The sequence below is a fragment of the Arachis stenosperma genome, chromosome 9 (assembly GCF_014773155.1).
Source record: "Arachis stenosperma cultivar V10309 chromosome 9, arast.V10309.gnm1.PFL2, whole genome shotgun sequence".
NCBI lineage: Eukaryota > Viridiplantae > Streptophyta > Magnoliopsida > Fabales > Fabaceae > Arachis > Arachis stenosperma.
In genome coordinates, this window is record NC_080385.1 from 21,518,913 (window position 1) to 21,533,082 (window position 14,170).

General features: G+C 31.3%; 2 protein-coding genes across 3 annotated transcripts; one reads left to right on the forward strand and one right to left on the reverse strand.

The window, feature by feature from the left end:
- LOC130949227 (uncharacterized) lies at positions 1–844 on the forward strand. The gene is made up of 3 exons (XM_057878006.1): positions 1–325; positions 573–671; positions 776–844. The coding sequence occupies exons 1-3, from the start codon at positions 1–3 to the stop codon at positions 805–807; spliced, it is 456 nt and encodes a 151-aa protein (XP_057733989.1). The 3' UTR covers positions 808–844.
- A 3,343-nt stretch (positions 845–4,187) lies between these two features.
- LOC130947740 (10 kDa chaperonin 1, chloroplastic-like) lies at positions 4,188–7,660 on the reverse strand. 2 transcript variants are annotated; one of them, XM_057876445.1, is made up of 7 exons: positions 7,379–7,643; positions 7,231–7,292; positions 7,084–7,134; positions 6,237–6,302; positions 6,077–6,127; positions 5,711–5,740; positions 4,188–4,442 (listed from the first exon to the last, which is right to left on the reverse strand). In XM_057876445.1, exons 1-7 carry the CDS (start codon positions 7,458–7,460, stop codon positions 4,374–4,376), a joined length of 411 nt encoding a protein of 136 aa, XP_057732428.1. In that variant the 5' UTR covers positions 7,461–7,643; the 3' UTR covers positions 4,188–4,373. The 2 variants fall into 2 exon arrangements, with proteins under 2 accessions (XP_057732428.1, XP_057732427.1); XM_057876444.1 differs by having other exon boundaries at positions 7,084–7,292; positions 7,379–7,660.
- Between the last annotated feature and the right edge of the window lie 6,510 nt (positions 7,661–14,170).

Consider the following 14,170-nt stretch of genomic DNA (forward strand, 5'->3'; position numbering starts at 1 on the left):
ATGCAGGAAATATTTTCAATGTATTTTGAGAATCGCCACCGAATATCGTGCATCGAGTTGTATATTGAGTTCGAGCAATTTGAAGCGGACCGAAATATTGAATTGGAAGATTATAATAGTGATAGCGAGGAGGATTTTAAAAGTAACTATGAGATCATTGGTCCAGGTGAAGACAAAGATGGAGCTGACGGCACCATGAACGCAGATGTGGCGGAGGTTGCTAATGCACTAGCAAACTCGCTTCCATTTCAGGAGCCTTCTTTCATGCGGTCGTTGGACTTGGAAGCGATGAATGCACCGGAGTTTCCACAATATATGAATGCAGGTATGTCATTTGTGACCATACCATTTGATTACTTTATTAATTAATAGTTCTTTATTGTGAATTATATTTACTAGTTCTTATGTAGATAGAATAGCAAATGTAAAGACTATTATAATCATACATGGTAAAGTGTATTTATCAATTGTTTATATGATAAATGATTTATTACTGTATACATAAAAACTGATTTATTACGTATATATATATTATTTATGAAAATATATATCTTGCGGTGTAATTGTGGTAGAGCTTCCTGTTGTGGCCGACGGTGAATTTACGGTAGGGATGGAATTCAGTTCAAGGGAGGAAATAATCAAGGCAATGAAAGATTATACCATCCGTAGAGGTATAGACTATCAGGTTTATGAGTCGGAACCGACGACATTCTATGCTAAATGTACACAATATGGCAAAGGTTGTGATTGGCTGATCAGGGTTACGAAAATGCAGAAGAAGTACTGTTGGGAGATAATGAGGTATAATGGTAGTCACACTTGTACCAGGTCGACAATTTCTCAAGATCATTCGAAACTGGATTCCAAGACAGTTGCAGAAGCAATTAAGCTGTTGGTAGAGGTTGACCCATCTTTAAAGGTGAAATCAGTCATTGCGGAAGTCCAGTCGAAGTTCAAGAAATTTTCAGTGCACCGCTGCACCCGACTTATCTCCAAACAAAATAGTCTCAAACAACAACATTATGTGACACTTTACATACATCTGAATGTGAATATCATCAGTCAACACTATGCGATCTTTCAAACCCCTAAACCACGTCAATTTTATAAAGCTTCCTCTACAGTCTGTCTTCCTCGGTGCAACCCCAAACTGATGCAAGCACTCGGCCTCCATCGCCTCAAAACTGCTCATGGTTGGTCCTGTAACCGGAAGACCATTTGTCGGCAGACCGAGAATCATTGCCACATCCTCCAACGTCACCGTACACTCACCAACCGGAAAATAAAATATGTGAGTTTCAGGCCGCCATCTCTCAATAAGAGCATTAATCATTGCTGATTGACACTGGATTACCCCAATTTAAGAAATATAATAAAAATCCGTCTCCCGTAAGTGACCCTCAACAATTTGATTGTACGGATCGGACGACTTTAAGTGATCACATATCAATATCCATGAACTCTACATCACATTTCCTTTATAAGTATCAGTATAATATAACTATCTTAACAATAATATAATTTTCCTTACATGTCCATTATTATAACTAACTACTTGCATAGTTGCCTATCAAACATACATTGTAAACATACATAGTAAATATGCCTAATTTTTTGTCTAAATGATACTAAATTATGTTAAATTCAATTAATAATAATAATAATAATAATAATAATAATAATAATAATAATAATAATAATAATAATAATAATTAAGATTATCTACCGATAATGATAATAATAATCATAATATTAATAATAATAATTAATTACGATTTACCACGGATAATAACACTAATAATAATAATAATTCTCTACCGATGATAATAATAATACTAATAATAATAATAATAATAATAATAATAAAATTTTTTATTACGATTACTCCACCGATAATAATAATAATAATAAAATTTATTTACAGATCTTATTTATTGATTCATTTCATTTACAACATATTAACCAATAGTAATCATAAATCTAAACTCAAATCAAATAAAAAACCTAACATTACATACATATTATTAACTAATCAACTGTACAGAGACTTTATAAAGGGTAAACATTAACTAATTAACTCTACCCTAACAGTAACCATATCACCATATCATATATATATATATATATATATATATATAATTAATCTCTACTTAATACTATAATAATATATATTGCTATTAAAAATCTTAATTTTATCACTACTATTATTTATTTACTACAACAACAACAACAACAACAACAAAGCCTTATCCCACTAAGTGGGGTCGGCTACATGAATCAAACGACGCCATTGTGCTCTGTCATGTATCATGTCTACAGAGAGACCGTTTACATGTAGATCTCGTTTGACCACCTCATGGATAGTCTTGTTAGGTCTTCCTCTACCTTTCGCCCTTTGTCCATCTTCCATCTCATCCATCCTCCTGACTGGATGTTCTATCGGTCTTCTTCTCACATGTCCAAACCACCTGAGACGCGATTTAACCATCTTTTCCACAATGGGTGCTACTCCAACTCTCTCCCTTATATCTTCATTCCTTATTTTATCCAATCGTGTATGACCACTCATCCATCTCAACATCTTCATCTCTGCCACACTCAGCTTATGTTTGTGCTTCCCTTTAGCCGCCCAACACTCCGTACCATACAGCATAGCCGGTCTTATAGCGGTGCGATAGAATTTACCTTTAAGTTTTAAAGGCACTTTTTGTCGCATATAAAACCAGATGCACTCCGCCATTTTGACCAACCTGCTTGAATTATTTATTTACTAAATTAAAATATTAAAAATATAAACTTACATAACTAGAATGTCCAAGATAATTAACAATATGAAATTTGGTTGATTTACTTCTTTGATTTTTCTTCTTCTTGGCATTGTTTTCCAATTTTTTTTTTTAAGTTTTCGGTGGTCCAACAATAGTGATGGGGTTGGGGAACAAAAATAGAGAGAAATAATGAGGTTGGAAAACAAAGAGAGAGAGAGATGAGAGTGAAAGTAAAAGTGAAAGCAGCTGGGAAGGGAAGCACTCGCAATGGGATTTTCTTGGAACGGAGCCAGGTGCATGCTCGCCACGTGGCAGCACAATGCAAATCGGACCACCGATTAGCGTACCGTCCGATTATTGAAATCGGACCGTCCGATTTCAGTTCCTCAAATCGGTCCGTCCAATTTCAGTTCACCAGCCATCACAGCTCCGTAATACACCCAAAACTCCCATAACTCTGTTAAATACGATTCCTTCTTCCATATCAAAATTAAAAAACGTTTGGGACTACTTAATTTTGATGAGGGTTTTATTTGGGGTTTTAACTTTTTACTAACTAAAATGTATTGTTCCAAAAATAAAAAGTATTCAAAACAGATGAACATAACAAAAGATTACCAACAAAAAAATATCAAATCTTATGAACATAACAAAAGTACTCAACGGATGAACATACAAACAAAAAATTGAACATACAAACAAAAAAATTAATCTCTATGAAAATATTACTTGATATCTTCATTGATTGAAAAAGATTTCCATTAGAGATTGAAAGAGAAGATTATGAAAATTCAGATATGAAACCGTGTTTCATGTATGAGAAAGTTAATGAAGTAAATTATTAGAGAGATTGAGAGAGAGAACGTAAAATAAGAATTAAGTTCGACTAGAAAATGGCAGGGGAGCACCTAGGCTGCACAGCAATACTTTATTTAGATTATTTTGCAAACAATTGAAGAAAAAAATTGAAAAATCCACTCCAATCCACTCCCCAAATAACACAGCATGAACATACATGAACTTTAGCTTAATTTTTAAAATTTTCAAAAGGATTAAAACACAATTGATTAATAATCATATTTTACAAAAAGAAATTACAAAATATATTCATTAACGTAAAAATACCAAATTTTAAGGATGAAATAATTTTATTTTTCTAATCATAATTATAAAAATTTCATCAAAATCTAATTTTTAAGACCTTTTTAAATATAAACAATTTATTTTTTTTATTACATTTTTAAAGCTTTCTAAAATTTATTTATCAATCTATCTTTAGATATAAACTTTGAAACACTATTTTCGTAGTTTACTTATATGTAGCCAAAAAACATCCAGATATTAGACAATTTCTATGGTACAGGTAAAATTACCGCTAAGAATAGACACTAGAGATTACAAAATGTTAACTCCAACCTATACCGAGCACCAAAGGCATTCATTATTAAAAATTTTTATTTTTACTCTCAAAAAATATCCCTAGTCAAATAATCACTGCAAATTATTATAAATAACAAAATTTAACAAGAATTTGAAAAGTTAAACCATTCTAGGCAATACATTTCCCATAAATATTATGGCGGAAGGTTGCTCCTTCGTAGTAAGCTACTCAACCACGGCCAACAGGTCGCTTGCTTTACAGAAGCAGTGCTTTTCGTCAGTCCCCAAATCAACCTGACAGATAGTTACACCAACCAACAATATTCTATTAATAACTAGACCAACCAATATTCCATTGATGACAACAAATGCAATTGAAATGCTATCAATTTTCTTGTAGACCTAACCAACAACTACCACAAATTGCAATCAACGCATATTTGAACTGCATGATTTTGTTTCATCGATGCATCACTATAGACTTGTTTGGACGCTATTTTCAGAAAAGATTTTTTTTATGATCTTTTTTTAAAAAGATCTTTAACAAAAAATAAAAGTGATTTTATGTTTAGATATCTCATATAAAAAGATCTCTTTGTTTATCAATTATGTTTGGGTAAAATAAGATAAAAGTACTTTTTTGTTCATTTATTATGTGAAAAACATCTTTTTTTAAGAAAAAAAATCTTTTAAAAAACTTGTAAATTATAATTTCTCAAAAAAGATTTTTTTTTATTTTTCTAGTGTTTTACTTTTACTATTAGAAATTTGCCAAATACACTAAAAAATAAAAAAAAAATTATTGAAAAAATATCTTTTTTTATCGATTTAATGGTGCTCAAACAAGCATTATGTACACTACTACTCACCAACTCAAAAGGAAGTAACCACAGTGTGTCTCACTAATTTATAATAACTGGAAACAGGCACAAGATGATACACTAAACATATGATTCGACTATTCGTACAACTGGGAGAAACAACCGATCCCGACAGAGCACAGACACACTCTATCGAACAAAATGTGTATGGGCTGTTGGAACAGCGTTTCGGGATAAAATGGCAAAGATGTTCTGTCCAGTGTACAAAAATCATCACTCAAGGCATGTTTGACTGGCGATAAAAATTGCATAGAAATCTTCATGGATAAGTTTGATGTGTAAATTCCTAAAAAGCTAATCCATAAAAATTCCCACCTTATTTATATTCCCCTAATTGAACCTACCATATATTAAAAACCATTGTATAACAGTTCTATAATAATGCGAAAAAAATCAGAATTATATAAAGATAGTGAAAATACAGTTTTCTAATTTGCAGAACACAGTTTAATCATATATTTGACAACATTATCCTAATAATAAAGTGCAATTTTAAAACATTTTCCTGAAAACAGGAAGTTATGTCAATTAACCCAAGAATAGATAGCACTTGCACCCCTCATGACTGATCTACCTACAATCTGTGCTCTAAGCATACAGGTCAAATAATAAACAAGCAATTAAGTCATCATCTAACAACTAATGTATGATTTTAAGAGCAAATATTTACGTGGCACATACCTCATAAGCATTCATGTCAGTAAACAAAACCTGCAAAAGAGTAAAAATAATTTATATTTGGAAGAATCCTAACAAGTTTAAACTAACACTTCTTTTCTTTCTTTTGCTATTATTCTTGTCTGAGAAAAAAGCAACAATGTAGAAGTCAGAGCCCTATTACTGTCATAAGTTGTGCAAATTAAATTATATGAATATCTAAAATCATGCATGAAAACAAATCATTGGGATATTTTTATTTAGCTTAAATTATTGGAATAGGATACTTTTATTTAGTACTAAAATTATTCAATTTATTGAGATATTTCAATTTCTCTTTTAGATATCTACAATTCTACATAATCTCTTTCACAGCAACTGATCATGTACCTTTGATCCAGCTTTTACTTCTTCTCCTGCCTCAGCACCAACAGAGAGGATCTGAAAGAGAAAAATTCAAAGAGAAAAAAGAAGTCTGATTTAGAACACAGAATTCTAAAGTCATCATGTTTAGGGAGCTAAAACACCAAATGCATCTATCTCTACTTACTTCTCCCATCAGATATCGCTCGAATTTAACAGCGGACTTGGGCAACAAAACTCCACCAGTAGTTTTCTATACCAAAAAGACATGGTCACACATCAGACATGTAACATGGAAAATGTATCCTACACTTGTATACCTGTTAATTGCAATATTCTTTATAGCAAACCAGTAGCAAAAAATGCTATTGAACTAATTTAAAACTCAACAGAGAAACCTAGCAGCTTAGTTATAGTCTTTATTAAAATTGCTGTGTCACATCCTTCCAGCTGAATAAACATTAAGCAGCCCTAATTTGCACTCAGACTGCTCATCCTTTATATTGTTATTCTAACAACATATGAACACAATCATTGAAGTATACAAAATTAATGCTTCAGGAAGAAAAGGTCATTTAACTAATTATTTATCTAAAAGATAGACCTGCACAAGGGGAAAAGAATACAAAGACTGTCTCGGCAAATAACAGGAAATAAAGAACCCCAATCAAGTGAGCAATTAAAGGTGCAGGCTTTGCAAAAACTGTAGCAACAATAAGAAAATAAAAATAAAAACCTCTTCAAAAACAGGCAAAATCACAAAACTAAAAATACTATACTGTCCTTTACTTGCATACTATATCATAGAGCAAAGATGAAACACCCTGCTGGTCCTTGCCCACTCTTTTAGCATCAAAGAGTGTAGAAACTATAAACTTCAACACTTGTCAGAGAGTAAATTCATGAACTGAATCTTGCATCGCCTGATGGCTTTATTTTTTTGGAACCCTAGTTTTGAATTTTCTTACTGGATAATAATAAACAATGCCACAGGTTAAAAAAAAAAAAGTTTTTAATGCAAGTTTAAAGCTTACATCTGGTAGTGCCTCCAAACGAATAAGGACTCTATCAGCCTGAGGCACAACCTGTAAAAGAAAATAAAAGAAAATAGAATAAATTTCACCAAAACTTAGATGGAAATGACTAAACCTTCGAAGTATATATATATATATAACAAAAACCTTAGTTGGTTCCCATTTGTTGGAAACTAGTGCATTGACTTTGAAAGAGTGCCTTTTCAAAACTGCAGAATCAGCAGATAGGGTTAACAAAATTGCGTAAGATGAAGAAATTGGGAAGCATAAATGAAGGTGTAGGAAAATAAAGTACCTGGGAATGTGTTGTTGGAGGAAGAGAATGAAGTGGTTCTGTGTAGGAAGGGGGTTGGCAAAGTGACAAATGTGGATGCCATGGATAAGAGAAAGAGAAAGAGAAAGAGAAAGAGAGAAAGAACTCGGTGTTTAGAGAGAAGAAGCAGAAAAGAGTAGATTAGGGATAAACCCTTTTAATTCTTGCCTACCACCACACTAAAAGCCAAAAGATTTCACGATGTAACGATAGACAGAGAATGCCAGAAGTGTTCTAAACCGTGAAACTCCTAGAATGTTCGTTTTTTTGAAACTGTACTTGGTAGGTTACTAGGTTTAGATTGGCTTTTTTCAAAAGTACTTATTTTTTTATTTTTATAATTTTTTTAATAAATAAAGATTATTTTATAATTAGATAGATTTTTTTTTAAAATTTAAAATATTAAAAAAAATTAAGTAAAATATTATTGGCTTTAAAAAAAATAAATAATTTATTTTTTTAAAAATATATTTAAATATATTTAAAATTTAATACAAATATTTTATTTTTGATAAAAAATATTTTTCTCACTCAAATAAGCCGATCCAAACTAACATTTGGTCATTAAATATAAAATTTCAAAAGTTCAAACATTCTTCTAAGTTTAACTAAGAATGAATTGAATATAATAAACAAAAACTTCAGGTAAATAAAAATTTTTATAATTAAGTTCACAATCAAATTTTATTATATTTTAATAAACATTTAATATATTTTAACTTTTATCTTATTTAAAACATTAATTCATATACATATTTATTTATCTAAACAATTTTTATTATATTAATAAATTATTAAATTAATTTGATTAAACAAAACTTCATCATATAGCATTACTTTATAATAAAGTAATATATTTATGTATAGAACATATTTTTTTTTCTAAAAGAATTTGATTTTATTAATTCATTGTTTTAAATTGATTAATTACTCAAAAAATAAAAAATATTATTTGTATATTAATTTTAACTACTAATTCTTGTCATTATATACAAATAAAGTAAGTATATACAGATACGAATACAGTAAATACACGACGCGCTAAAATAGAACCAACCCAATTTTTTCATCACGTCATTGCTCTCTTTTTCTTTAATCGTACTATTTCTTCTTTTCTCGGCGCAATATTTCACTATTCTTTTGTTCGATCGCACCACTATTCCTCATTTTTCATTTTTTTTCTCTTCACCGCATATGCTTCACTCTCCTTTTTTCGGCGTCATTGACTTCTCTCTTTTTAGTGAATTATTTTGAATACATTATGTTGATTTATTTTGGTTTTTCTTATCTTAAGGATTTGATTATATTTTTATTAGTCAAATTAAAAAAATTGTTACTTGTTGAAATAAAATTAGAATTTAAATTCAAAATTTAATAGAATTCACAAGCTTGAATAATGAGATTTGATTCCTGATTTGATTTTAAGTATTTTTTATTTGTTACTTTTTTTTTATTTGTTAATTAAACACCTTTTAACTTGTTTTTAACAGTGAATTGAGAGTGATGATGTTACTTTGGCCTCATTTTCAACTCAAGGAATTGGTATTAGGAGATGTTGCCTTTGGATCTTTTCTTTGGGAGACATAAGATTATATCGATAATTATATAAGTTTATGAATGACTAAGTAGGGTAATACAAAGGTTGCAAATAAATTTTTTATTTGTTGGGCGAATTCTACTTGTTGTTGTGATAAGTGTGAAGTAGATATAAGGTGGATGTCCATTTCACTTGTTACTCAAGATATCAAGAGAAATTATAATTAATTAAATTTAAAAAGATGACCCTTTATATGTATATAAATAGGATAGTGTAGTTGAAACAGAATACACACAATCAATAATAATAATATTTTTTTCGCTTTATATTGTCAATATTAATTTTTCTCTTTTTTTATATATGCAACAAATAAATTCGTATCTTTCATATATATTAGTCATCTCTATTAAGATTATAATATTAGTAAACACTAATACTAGAGTTATCTATTTATATCTTTTATTTTATATTTATTCCTCTTCCTTATTTATTTACACGTCATCAGCATGAGACTCTGATCAAATTTTTAAGAAGATTCAAGTAATAATTTTTTATTATGTCGAAACTCTCTCATCTTGAATTTAATGCTCTTAATATATTTAGAAATAACTACTTATCATGGATACTAGATGCTGAAATCCATCTTAATTCAATGGATCTTAGAGATACCATTAAGGCGGAAAATAATGCATCCCAGAAGGATAAAACCAAAGACATGATCTTTCTTCGTCGTCATCTTGATGAAGGATTGAAAAATGAATATCTCACATTAAAAGATCCTGCAAATCTGTGAAAAGATCTTGAAAAAAGGTATAACCATCAAAAGACGGTGATACTTCCTCAAGCCTGATATGAGTGGATGCATTTACGTCTCCAAGATTTTAAATCCATAAATAAATACAATTCAGTAATGTTTCGAATCATCTCACGAATGAAATTATGTGAAAAAAAAATTACTGATAATGATATGTTAGAGAAAACCTTATCAACCTTTCATGTCTCGAATGTGCTCCTGCAGCAGCAATATCAAGAAAAAGGATTTAAAAAATATTTTGAGTTAATTTTTTGCCTTCTTGTTGCTGAACGCAACAATGAGTTGCTTTTAAAAAATCATGAATCACGTCCAGCTGACGCCGTCTCATTTTCTGAAATAAATGCGGCAAATCATTACCCCAGAAGAAGTAAATAGCAAGGTTTTGGTAACAAAAAATTATAAAAGGAAGAAAAAGTATGTTCATAAGAAAGGATCTCATCAGAAGTGGGATAAAGAAAGAAACAATGGACAAAATAAATCAACAAGAGGATAAATATTTCTGTTGTGGTGAAAAGGACCATTGGTCACGTACCTGTCGTGCCTCAAGACACCTAGTCGATCTTTTTGAACCATCTTTGAAAAATGACAACAAAGGAAAGGAAACGAATTTTGTTTCAAATGAGGCTGAAAATTACACCACTCATTATGTTGAATCTGATTTCTTTGAGGATCTTAAAGGAAATATTGGTCATTTGATCAATGATGGCATAGTTTAATATGTGGGTTTGTTAAGTATTCATGTAAATAAATAATGTAAAAACTTCTTGTTAAGTTTTATTTTCTATACAATTGAATTTCAAGTACGATATATATAAATAATAATAAATATTTATGAATTCCAAAATTACTGAATGTGCCAAGATAATAATAATAAAATTTTTAGTATATACTATACTTTTTAAAAAAATATTTTCAATCAAGAAAATAATTTTACTGTGCAAACATTTCTACTCATTTTATTATTATTTGTCTTTGAAGAAAATGGCAAGGACATATAGTAAAGATGTTTGCCTTGCGGATAGTACAAGTTCGCACACCATTCTTAAAAATAATATATATTTTATTCATCTTGTACTAAAAGAAGAATATGTTAATACTATTATTGGCTCAGACAATATGATAGAAGATTTTGGAAGAGCTATAATTTTGTTTTCCGGAGGAATAAAATTCATAATAAATAATGCACTATTATCTACCAAGTCTCTAAGGAACTTGTTAAGCCTCAAAGATATTTGCCAAAATGGATATCATATTAAAACAATGAATGAGGAAAATCATGAGTACTTATGTTTCACAACTTATGATTCAAATAAAAATGTTATATTAAAAAATTTACCCTCACTTTCATCTGCGTTATATTATACCAAAATCAGTGCAATTGAATCACATACCATTGTAAACTAGAAGTTTACTAACCCAAATGAATTCATAACTTGGCATGATCGATTGGGTCATTCGGGAACAACCATGATGCGGAAAATTATTGAAAACTCCTATGGACATTCACTAAAGAACCAGAAGATTCTTAAATCTAGTGAATTTTGTTGTGCTGCATGTTCTCAAGAAAAGCTAATTTTAAGGCCATCACCATTAAAGATTGGATTTGAGTCCCCTGAATTCTTAGAAAGGATTCAAGTCGATACACTACGCCAGGCACGGTGAATAGCGGCCAAGATTTGGAGGCCACACACCTCGCCGCCGCAAAGCATGCTGGGGAAAGCAGAACTCCTTCGCGTGCCACAATCATCAGCGGCGACTCCACCAAAAACGCCGGCATCGCCTATGGGAGGCACGGTAAATAGCGGCGAAGATCTGGAGGCCACACACCTCGCTGCCGCGAAACATGCTGGGAAAGCAGAACTACTTCGCGTGCCTTATCATCAACGGCGACTCCATCACAAAACGCCGCCAGGTGAGGATCCAATCTTAAGCAATCTAATTTTTGTTTTGCCCCCTTTTTTTCTTATAACCCTGAGTTGATTCCCCCCAAATTTCAAGAAAACCCGCAAAGAGTAACTGGTAGCCCGGGAAGCACACCCATTGCTGCAATTCCAAAACAAGGTTGTGAAGGCAGGACTCCTTCGCGGGCCACAAATCAGCGGCGATTGCATCACAAAACGCCACCCGGTGAGGATTTGTTAACTCAATTTCTCCTTCCCGCCTTTTTAAGTTCTCCTATAAATTCTAATTCATTCTTCCCCAAATTAACCAAAACCCCGCGAAGAGTCATTGGAAGCGCGCAAACTCTGTTGCCGTCGCTGCTCCACTGCAAAGTTGTTGCTGATCCTGGGTCCTCTGCCCGCCGTGCACAAAACTGTTGAGCCACCCTCCACCGTTCGCCATCCTGAGCTATCGCGGCCTCTCCCTGTCCCTGGTGAGTTCTAACAATTTGAACTTTCATTCGTGTTTTCACTCTTGGTTCAGAATTTTGGATTAACATATTGTAATGCAACCTTGTCTCCCTGACAGAGCATGCCTTGTTTAATTAGAACCTAAAGATGGAAAAAGGTCGAGTTAATATTAACCTTGCTTCACCACGAAAATTAATATCCATGCAAGTTTTGAGTTCTTAAGTAATTTTCAAGCATAAGGGATAACGTATATCTAGTTTTCAACAGTAAATATACAACCTGATAATGTTTACTTTACCTAGAGAAAAGCTATAAGAGCTAATTACAGTAGTTAGATTATATATCAGCAACACTGAACTATAATAGTTAGTTTATATACTTTCCTGAATGACTTTGTGAATGAGTAAGAGGTTGGTCTCTTCCTTCAATTATTGCCATTATACCATCCCTGCCACAGAATGTGCGCTGCATGCCAAGTTAAAGTTAGAGGTGCTAAATGGAATAGAATTTCATTCAGCAGTAACTAGCAATGAGCTTTAAATATATATATATATATATATATATATATATATATATATATATATATATATATATTATCAGTACTCAATTTTGTACCTGCTTGCTTAGTTCAATCTCTTTGAAGCATATACATGTCATTGTACAATTAAGAATTCTCCTTGCTGCTTAGTTTTTGAGATGGCTGCATTCTCAGGAAATTTTGTTTATTGTATCTGAATCATTGATTTTGTGAAAGTTCATTCATTACATTTGCTCTATATCAGGAAATCTGGTTTATTTGCAGCAGAGAAGCTTCTAGAGCACACTCCAAACAAGGTCATTTTTCTTACAACTTTCTTATTATATATGTATATGATGATCTTGATTTACTATTATTGTACTATTCCTCTTTAGCCTTTGTGAGGATTAGAATTGATATTTCTGTAGTAAGGAAATTGAAAAATACTCAAAAGGAATTGAGACTGATGTAAACTATGATACTATTAAAGCGTTATAAGCAATATACAAAATTGGCATCTACTAAACTCTACTACTTGGCCCTAGTTTCTGCTAGATAAGGTTAACATTTTATTTCAACAAAATTTTGATCTGATAATGTTGATCCAATCAAATGCCTTTGATGAAACAATTTTCTATATGCTTGCTTAGTTGAATCTCTTTGAAGCCTGTATATGTCATTGTACAATTTTAAATTCTCCTTGCTGCTTGGTTCCTGTGATGGCTGCATTATCAGAAAATTTGGTTTATTGTGTCTGAATCATTGATTACACTTGCTGTATAGTGTGAACCTAGTCCTATTTCATGTTTGGCAGCTTTCATGCATGTTAGAAAATTGTTTCAGAATATAGTAGTTGCATTTGTATTATCCGCTATGTGAAATTAGAAAATAGCACCTAATGAATTCGTGCAGCTAGTTAGCTTGGCTGATTTATGTGTTATTATTGGTGGAGAAATTGTTGTACAGAAGGGAGGAAAGTTAATGATTTTACAAAAGTGAAGCATGTTTTATTTTTATTTTTCATTTTTTTCAGTTAAACTGAGCCAAATTATACTATTTTTTTCCTAATTTGATAAAAATATCAAAAATAAATGCATAATACCAATAATAGTTTAATTTTTAAATGCTAGTATCTTATATGAAATTAAGATATATATATATGAGAGTGAGAATGAAGGCGTATGAATCACGCATGCATATTAATTATTAGAGTTGTCATTTAACTCAAAATAATTATTTGTCTCTAATGCATTGGGAATGTCTCTGCATCAAGCCCCCATCTTATTTACTTACTTACACTTTTAACTTTTAATTCCTTAATTAATTGATTAAATGTATTATTAGAGTGTGTTTTATGGAGAGTGAAGCTGTGTGTTGTTTGTTTTCTTTCACTGCCATTATTAGAACAAGTCTATGACATTGGTCTCTCTATTTTGTGCTGTGTTTGATTGCTATTAGTACAGTTTTCTTACTCTATATGAATACACTTACAAATCAGAACACTTGTGCTCTGAGAGACTTACTTTTTGGTCCTGTATATGGGACTAGCATTCCT

Excerpts from the sequence above, each read along its gene's own strand:
- LOC130949227 (XM_057878006.1), top strand. The coding sequence starts at position 1 with ATGCAGGAAATATTTTCAATGTATTTTGAGAATCGCCACCGAATATCG. Across the intron at positions 326-572 it reads TCCACAATATATGAATGCAG|AGCTTCCTGTTGTGGCCGAC; the intron begins GTATGTCATTTG and ends TAATTGTGGTAG. Across the intron at positions 672-775 it reads AGATTATACCATCCGTAGAG|AAGAAGTACTGTTGGGAGAT; the intron begins GTATAGACTATC and ends ACGAAAATGCAG.
- LOC130947740 (XM_057876444.1), bottom strand. The coding sequence starts at position 7,460 with ATGGCATCCACATTTGTCACTTTGCCAACCCCCTTCCTACACAGAACC. Across the intron at positions 6,303-7,083 it reads GTTTGGAGGCACTACCAGAT|AAAACTACTGGTGGAGTTTT; the intron begins GTAAGCTTTAAA and ends TTTTTGGTATAG. Across the intron at positions 6,128-6,236 it reads AGCGATATCTGATGGGAGAA|ATCCTCTCTGTTGGTGCTGA; the intron begins GTAAGTAGAGAT and ends TTTCTCTTTCAG.